This window comes from Nannospalax galili, unplaced genomic scaffold (assembly GCF_000622305.1).
Source record: "Nannospalax galili isolate Female #2095 unplaced genomic scaffold, S.galili_v1.0 scaffold788, whole genome shotgun sequence".
Lineage (NCBI taxonomy): Eukaryota > Metazoa > Chordata > Mammalia > Rodentia > Spalacidae > Nannospalax > Nannospalax galili.
The window spans coordinates 745,706-754,192 of NW_008359996.1; the positions used below are offsets into that span (position 1 = coordinate 745,706).

General features: G+C 51.0%; 1 protein-coding gene across 4 annotated transcripts; it reads right to left on the bottom strand.

Moving 5' to 3' along the window:
* Positions 1 to 1,641: 1,641 nt before the first annotated feature.
* Bckdk (branched chain keto acid dehydrogenase kinase) lies at positions 1,642 to 8,210 on the bottom strand. Of its 4 annotated transcripts, none has more exons than XM_017795824.2 (13): positions 8,119 to 8,210; positions 6,909 to 7,002; positions 5,214 to 5,580; positions 5,034 to 5,102; positions 4,842 to 4,952; positions 4,514 to 4,561; positions 4,321 to 4,440; positions 4,146 to 4,244; positions 3,910 to 3,983; positions 2,912 to 3,040; positions 2,743 to 2,832; positions 2,175 to 2,333; positions 1,642 to 2,081 (listed from the first exon to the last, which is right to left on the bottom strand). In XM_017795824.2, exons 3-13 carry the CDS (start codon positions 5,406 to 5,408, stop codon positions 1,937 to 1,939), a joined length of 1,239 nt encoding a protein of 412 aa, XP_017651313.1. In that variant the 5' UTR covers positions 5,409 to 5,580; positions 6,909 to 7,002; positions 8,119 to 8,210; the 3' UTR covers positions 1,642 to 1,936. The 4 variants fall into 4 exon arrangements, with proteins under 4 accessions (XP_017651313.1, XP_017651312.1, XP_008822024.1 ...); XM_017795823.2 differs by having other exon boundaries at positions 8,024 to 8,163; XM_008823802.2 differs by lacking the exons at positions 6,909 to 7,002; positions 8,119 to 8,210 and adding an exon at positions 6,156 to 6,297.
* Between the last annotated feature and the right edge of the window lie 277 nt (positions 8,211 to 8,487).

Below are 8,487 nucleotides of genomic sequence, written 5' to 3' on the forward strand. Positions count from 1 at the left end.
TTGCAGAGGACCTGGGCTGATTCCCAGTACCCACATGGCGGCTACGAACCATCCTTAACTCCAGTTCCAAGGGAATCCGAAGCCCTCTTCTGACCTCCGCAGCACTGCATGACACAGTGCACTCACATACATGTAGGTAATACACTCATACACATGAAAAAATAAAATATTTTAAAAAGTCCTTGGGCCTCTTAGCAACATACTCCATTCCAAAGGCCAAAATTGTCTAAAGTATTTAAGAGCCCTTATCTAATCCTTAAAAGATTTTAGGGTTACCTCTTCAGAGGGGGGAATGTTAGAGTAGCCAAAAGCCCCGTTAAAACAAAAAAAAGTACATGAAGTTAATCAGAGAAAAGTGATGGGGAGATATGGGAGGATTTGGAGGGGAGGGAGTGGGCATGGATTTGATCAAAACACCTTATATGTATGTATGAAATTCTCAATTTTTTTAACTTTTAAAAATTTTTTTATTTTATTTTATGTGTATGCATGTATTGCCTGCATGTAGGTAAGTGCACCCGTGTCATGCAGTACCCATGGAGGTCAGCAGAGGCTGTCAGATCCCCTGGGACTGGAGTTATGGACAGTTGTTAGCTGCCATGTGGGTTCTGGGACTTGAACCTGGGTCTTCTTCACGAACAACCAGTGCCTCAACAAACGGCTAGGGATGAAACTCAGTTGGTAGAGTGCTTGACTAGCCCTCGATTTGGTCACCAGCACCACATAAAACCAGGATGGGCCGGGCGTGGTGGCACACATCTTTAATCCCAGCACTCAGGAGGCAGAGACAGGCAGATCCTCTGTGAGTTCAAGGCCAGCCTGGTCTACAGAGTGAGTTCCAGGCAGCTGGAGCTATAGGGAGACCCTGTCTCAAAAAGACCAAAAAAAAAAAAAAAAAAAAAGGGATGGAAGGATGACTCTGGTACCAGCACTCAGGAAGTAGAGGCAGGAAGATCAGAAATTTAAGGTCATCCTTAATTAAGGCCAGTCTGGGCTACATGAGACCGTGACTCAAAAAAGGCAGTAACAACAAAAAAAAAGCCCAGCACACAAAAAGACAGGTATGATTATTCTCCCCAATCACACCAGGCAGGCTCTTAGGTCCTAATAAGGTGGAGAGGGTGTTTTCAGTTGAGGCTTCATCTGAAGTTCTGTTCCAAACAGAAAACTGTGCTCAAGCATGCTAGCTGGAGTGCTTCCTGCCGAAGTCCTTGGCCCCTCTCCTAGCAGGGCCTCACCTTTCTATGTGTGAGGCACCCGGATCTCTATATAACCTTTTCTTAGCCACAGCTGGCAGACAGTATTTTTAAACCTCACTTAGGCATAGGAATCAGGTGGCTTAGAAGGCTGCCCAGACTGATGACCTTCACTTCTAAAACCTTTGACTGCCAGAAACGGAAGTCAAACCTGGACCTAAAGCTAAGTCTACCTGGGTCTCCAGTACTGTTTAGGACTCAAACATTTGTTAAATGAGTAGAAGCTGCCAAAGCCACACCCAGCTCCTGCCAAGTCAAACAGGCAAGAACCTTGGGGCAAATTCTGTCTGCCAGGGTATCAAGACGCTAAAGACTAGGACATAACCAGTTTAAACCCTAGGGCCCAGGGAACCGAAGAGGGGCAGAAACAAAAGCTCATCTGCCCTTTCAACATAAAAAGCCCAAGAGGGCATTCCAAATGCAAACTTTAATAACAAACAGCAGGTCAAACTAGGGGTTCCCCAAGAGTGAGAACAGAGCTGTGCTAAAGGCCTAAGGGGCTCCTACTTTTCTCCAAGGCCAGGAGGTAAGGAAGCAGTGGGCCCTGCTGAGGAGGAGTGTTCCCCAGTTCCATGTGAGTCCTGTCTGGGGCCACAGAAGTGTGTGGAGCAGAGTGGCACCCTGCCAGGCACAGAAGGTCCTATAGGGAGTGTGGCAGGCAAGCAGGCCAAAATCTGCAGTCAGATTCGGAAGCTTTCCTCCCGACCATCAATGTGGCGGAGCCGTAGGTAGACGTCTGTGCCAATACCCTGCAGGGACTGCAGCTGCAGGGAGCCACCGAGATATTCCGCATAGGCCCGAGACGTGGGCAATCCGAAGCCAAAGCTGGGAGCAGGCAGGAGGACAGGATAGGGTACTTCAGAGGCTTGAGTGTCCTGGCCTACCTCCCTCCCCCATCATGGCTAGGTGGGGCCTCACCCATGCATAGGTCCTGACTGGCCGCCAGAATGCATATCCAGGTGGCCGAAGAGGGGGCTGATTCGGGGGTCCTGGGTACTGGCCTCAGCTGTGGTGAAGTGGTAGTCCATGACCCGATCCAGGTCTTTGTGAGCAATTCCTCCACCCCGGTCTGAAATCCTGACAGGATGTGACAATATGAGCTTGGTCAGATCTGATGAGGCCTCACTGCCTCCCATGCAGACTGACTTCCTTTTCCATCCAAAGGTAGAATGTGGCCTACCTATATTCTTAGGCCTATCTGTTTAAGCTACCTTTCTCCATCCTCACCTCCACTGGGCCACAGACTGATTATGCTTTCTCACAGGATTTGACATTTATTGACATCAAGACTGGTTTCCCAACTCCAGGCCCCTCAGCTGATCCCAGATCCATTAATATCCAGCTCCTGGCAATCTCAGGATTGGAGAATATCTTTACTGACCAGGGTCCAAGATTCAGAGTAGGGTAGGTACTAGAGGACCTACAGCAAATCAGAAATAGTGCCCAGAACCCCCATCCACCCTAGCCCAAGTCCATTTGGGCAAACCTGATGATGAGGTCAATATCATTATTGGCGATGGTGATGACCACATCTGGAACATTGTAGGGAGTGTCTAGGTGACTCTCCATCGTAGCTCTATTCAGGAGAGAAAGACTGGTAGGTGATAGCACCCCAGTTTCTGTCTTACCCCACCCAACACAACCAACCTGCCCACCTCATGGCATTCTTGAGCAGCTCAGGCAGGATATAGTCCAATGGCATAGGGATGAAGGGGAATCGGGCAGCTACATGTCCATTGATGCGGACTCGGGGGGCATTGCCATACTTGTGCTCACACAGGCGTCTGCAGATAGAAAGGTTCAGATAGGTGCCCCTAGAGTCATGGTTTTCAACTGGAGGTGATTCTGCTCCCCTAGGGGGCATTTGGCAATGACTGAATACAGTTTTACTTGTCACATTGGGGAGGGGGGCATTTCTGGCATCAAGTTAATAGAAGTCAAGAGTCACCAGGCATGGTGGTGCACACCTTTTATCCCGGCACTCAGGAGGCAGAGGCAGGTGGATCTCTGTGAGTTCAAGGCCAGCCTGGTCTACATAGTAAGTTCCAGGACAGCTGGAGCTATAGGGAGACCCTGTCTCAAAAAGACCAAAAAAAAAAGAAAAAAGTCAAGAGTCATACTAAACAGCCTCATATGCACAGGACAGCTCTCCACTAGAAATAATTGTCTAGCTTAACATGTCAGTAGTGCCTATGTAGAGAAACGGTGCCCTAAACTGGGCATGATGGCACATCTGTAATCCCAGCCTTAGAAAGTTGAGGCAGGAGAATTGAAAGTCCTAGACCAGCCTAGGCTACAGACTGAGATGTCTCAAAAAACAAAACAAAAAATCAAGGGCGGTCAAAACGGCTTAGTGGGTAAAGGCACTTGTCACCAAGTCTGATGACCTGAGTTTGATCCTAAGATCCCAAATGGTAGAGAACTGACTCCCACAAGTTGTCTTCTGACCTCCACAGGCATTTGATGGCATATACTCACCCCCCCACATGAAAATATAATAAATTTTTTTAAGAAGCAAATCAAAACAAACAAACAAACAAAGAACCCCTGCTCTAGACCATGCCCCAGGCAAGGACACAGACAGAAGGACACCTTCTCTGCCCGAGACATACACTATGCCCCCCTGCCCCCCCCCGCACCATTCTAGCCTCACCTGGCAAAATCCACCCACTTTTCAATAATCTTCTTTGGTGAGAGACGAGTGCAGATGATGCCAACAAAGTCAGGCTGGCAGGAAAAAGAAGGTCAAGACTAGCAACACCTCCACCCCACCTTAGCGGCCCAACACTTGCACCTTCTAGGATGCCAAAGCAGCTCCATCCCAAAGCGGCCTGTGGCTCCTTTCCCCATTTAACATTCTCAAGTCAGTCTCAGGTCTCAGAGCTCCACCTTGTCCTCATGCAACGCCAGGTGGTGAGTAGCCAGCATTCGGATCCCAAGCCTCGACGTCAATGTCTTGTCCAAGAAGTAGCGAACAAGCTTTTCATCCTATGAAGAATGAGGCCTCAGAAATGTGTCCCTTTCCAGCCCTCCTTTGTCAAGCCCATTCTTTATTGCCTCTGACCTCTATGTGCTTCCGGCTCTCACGAAGGCCCTCAGCTAAGAGGGTCACCACATCCTTGTGATCATCTAGCAGCTGTCGCACCAGCTGACAATATTGGGCCTCATCTGCTTGGTCCTTTATCTGCAGGTCACAGAATCAGCACAGGTGGTCCAACCCTGACCTCAGCCCCTCACCCTGCTCAGCCCAGTCTCACCTGAGGGAAGTCTGTAAGCTTCTGGAAGGCCCGGATATATAGCTCGTGCTGCATGGAAGAAGTATGGGAATTCACAGGGTTGCCACAGACACTGAGTAGAAAACAGCCACTCATAGGGATTACTACCCAACTCAGTTTGCAAGGTCCAACCCCCACAGACCTTCCTAGCTCCTATTAATATGTAGTCTTGGCATCTGAAGGCCTAAGGCTTAGTCCCATCTGGCCCTGACACCTTTCAGTAGGCAAGTCTCTCTGACACACAGGGCCTGGGCTCCCCACTTGCCTCTTGAGCAATGTGCATACTGACTGAAGCCCCCTTCCACCTTACCACGTGCAGTATGGTGGGGTTGCAGCCAATGATGAAAGGAAGGCTCCGGAACCCTTTGATACGGTGAGCGATCCTCACGGGCAACTCTTGCTGCAAGTAACGGCCACTTTTCTATAACAGTAAGAGGAATGGACCTTAGGATCTAGCTAGAGCCTCTGGAGCAGAGGGGAAAAGAAGGGACGAGAACCTTACCAGAAGGTGGCTGCCATCCTGTGAGCGGCCAGAATAGAGCATCATGGTGGGAGTGAGGCGGACTGAGGGCTGAAAGGGTAGATGAATCTTGAGCACTTGACCTCCAACACCCAACCCACACCACGTTAGCTCAGCCCATTCCCTTAAGACTCATTCCAGGTTCTGACCCCAGCAGCATACCTTCTCTGCTGCCACGTCAATGGCTGACTGGTTGTAAAAGGAGGTGACAGTCTTGGAGCGTTCTCTGGCCAGCTCCACATGGTGCATATCGGTGGCTGACGTAGAGCGGGCCCGGAGTGACAGTGAGGACCCCAAGAGGGGCCGAAATGAAGGTCCGCCCCGAGGGCTGCTGCCCATCATTAAAGCCAGTATCATTGTTCTGCTTCTTTTTCAGGTGAGGCTGCCACTATGGCTGAGGACCGGACAGGCAGAGGCGGCCCCAAAGCGGGGCAAGGAGAGTGTGGGTGGGCAGGGCTTTGCTCGGATTTCAGGGGTGTGAGTCCGTTGAGGATGCTGACAAGCTAAGCCCCGGGAGAGCAGCTCCCATCTATCGGAGCGGCGGAGAGCAGGTGTAAGTATCCAAATCCCGACGGCCTGCACCACCTCTCCACGTGCACACCAGTATCCTCTGACCTGGCCAGTCCCTGCCCAGCTCTCACCTCCACCACCTCCCCCCACACACAGGAGGAGCCGGGACAACCACTCTCCCGAGGTCCTACTCTTCAACGTGAACCTCCACCTGACGGTTTGTGTATGTGACCTGGCTCGGGGTTGGGGTAATCCTCAGGCCCATCTAGCCATAAAACCTCTCCCCAGCTCCCCAGGGCCTGGGCTGCAGTTCAGCGGGAGGAGCGGACCCCTACTCCGTGCTATGGGGCGAAGACCCCTTGGAACCTGGCCTGCGTCCATGCAGCACACGAAGCGTGCAGGCAGCTGGTTGCTGGAGCCCGGGGTTGCCCATCTGAGGTCCCCCTCCACCCGGACCAGACACTTAGTCCGGCCTGGGTCCCCCATATGGTAGATGCCAGCCGCCGCCCATGCGCACTCCCGCGCAGAGGCGAAGGCTGCGGACGTGAGCCGCAGAGCGTCCGCACTGGGGTCTGCGCAGCTGACTCCACTTACCGCGGGGCCAGGCCCTGGGCCGGGGTCCGAGGGGAACCGCCCAAACTGTCGACAGGCCTGGCTCCCAGAGCCCGCCTGCGCCCTCTCCCGCAGTAAAATCATCGCGCGGGCTGTGTGTGCCCGGTGCCTCCTGGGAGTTGTAGTTTGACCCAGAGGACGTGTAACCTGGATCCCAGCCCATCCTGTTACACCTTTGCTTCAAGACCTCCAGATAGCAGTTTGACTCCCTCCGGAGGTCCTGAAATTCCGCGTGGCCTGTCTCTAGTTTCTGCTGTATAAAATGAGCTCCTTGGGACCAAAATGCTTGAGAGCATGAAAAACCCTTGGATGTATACACAACAACCCTGCCCCATCCTGAGATCCGAGCGTTCTACTTCAAGTCCCTAGCTCATTCATGGGAAACTAGTCTGGTTCAGACTCCAGCTCAGCTCCCTTCTCGGTGCTTTAATTTTGGTATTGGTAAAATAATCATGTATTAATCTAATTCTGTAGGTTACATGGATTTATATATTCAAACTGCCTAGAACAGTGCCAGGTATGGAATTAACACAAGTGTTAGATATCGTTTATATCTGCCTGCAAATTACCATGACTGGGTAATTTTCTGTGCTGCAGAGGGAAACAGGGTGAATCAAACTACTATAAGGAGGAGGACAGTTGGTGTGAGAGGGGCATCACAGGTGCTCCAGGAATGGGTACAGGTGCAGAATGAATAGAACCAGGCTAAGCAAGGGAGATGGGATAGAGACCAACCTGCATGATCTGAGGGTATGGCTACAAGGAATCAGGAAGGGAGGGTGTTGAATGGGACAACCAGCAGCCCAGGAAGATCAAGTCTGTATTAGCCCTGGAAGAGATAGGAACCACCAAAGGTTTTGTTTTGTTGTTTTGTTATTGATTTTGGTCTTTTTAAGACAGGGTCTCCCTGTAGTACCAGCCCCCCTGGAACTCTCTAAGTAGACCAGGATGGTCTTGATCTCAGAGCTCTGCCTTCCTCTGGGAGGCCTCTCAAAGTATTGAGCCCAGCTCCTTGATTGGTTTTTTGAGAGATAATCTCGATATGTAGACAGATTGGCCTCGAACTTCCTTATCCTCCTGCCTCAGCATCCCCAACCTTCCTTCCTTTGCCTCTTGAGTGTTGGGATTACAAGCATGTGCCACTACACCTGGCTTCATTGCCGGTTTTAACTGTCTGCTCCTCAGAACACTCTGGCTGTACTGATAGGGAGGGTGAAATTTGGTCAGACCAAAGACAGAGAGACCAGTGTGAAGACTATTTTAACCAGACAGGAGATGGTGGGGGAGATTTTTCAGAATGTGTGTACTGATTTCTAAATATTTTAAAAATTTAAAACTGTTATGCCTTTAATCCCAGCTCTGAAAGGCAGAAGCAGATGGATATCCTTGAGATTGAGGCCAGCCTAGTCTATGTAAGGAATTACAGACAGCCAGTGCTACATAGTGAGACCTTGTTTAAAGAAACAAAAAACGAGGGCCGGAGAGATGGCTCAGTGGTTAAGAGCACTGACTGCTCTTGCAGAGGACCCGGGTTCGATTCACAGCACCCACATGGCAGCTACAAACCATCCTTAACTCCAGTTCCAGGGGAATCCAAAGCCCTCTTGTGACACCTCTGCAGCATTGCACGACACGGGTGCACTCACATACATGCAGTCAATACACATAAAATTTAAATAAAAAAAAAAATTTTTTAAATCAACGGCAACCCCCCCCACACACACACATACACAAAAACCCTGTTAAATGAAGCTGGGGTTAGCCTTGGAGAATTTCCTTCTGTCTTTAAACTTGGAACTGGGAGCTGGAAAAAAAAACCCCCCCACCCATCCACCCCCGCGGTGGCTGACCTGCCTGAGGAGCTGGGGAAAATGCGCAGACACCTTCTGGAACTCCCAGAATCTCTGGGTTTCCAACTTGATCCCCACCCCCACGCTGCTCCTACCCCTTCTTTTCAAACTTCCTGACGACGTCCGTGTGCAAAGCCAGGAGGCCACTCAGCCCTGGAGACAGGCACGAGGAAGACGGGTGCTCCTGGAAGGGCGCTGGAAGCCTTCAGCCGAGGCTGGGTTCCAGGACTCGGCGCTCTCTTGGCAGCGGCCGGAGGCGTCTGGCAGCTACCTCAACTCTTTTAACCCGGGGCTCTAGACCAGCTGGGTCGGAAACTGAATGCTGCCGCCGGGAACCGGATTGGGTCAACACATCCCGCGAGCTCCTGGTCACAACGTGGCGGCGTATTGTTGATTAGGCACTCCTCTAAGCAGCTTTTATGTATTGCTATAATCTTTATGACTATCTTACGCAGTGGTACTGT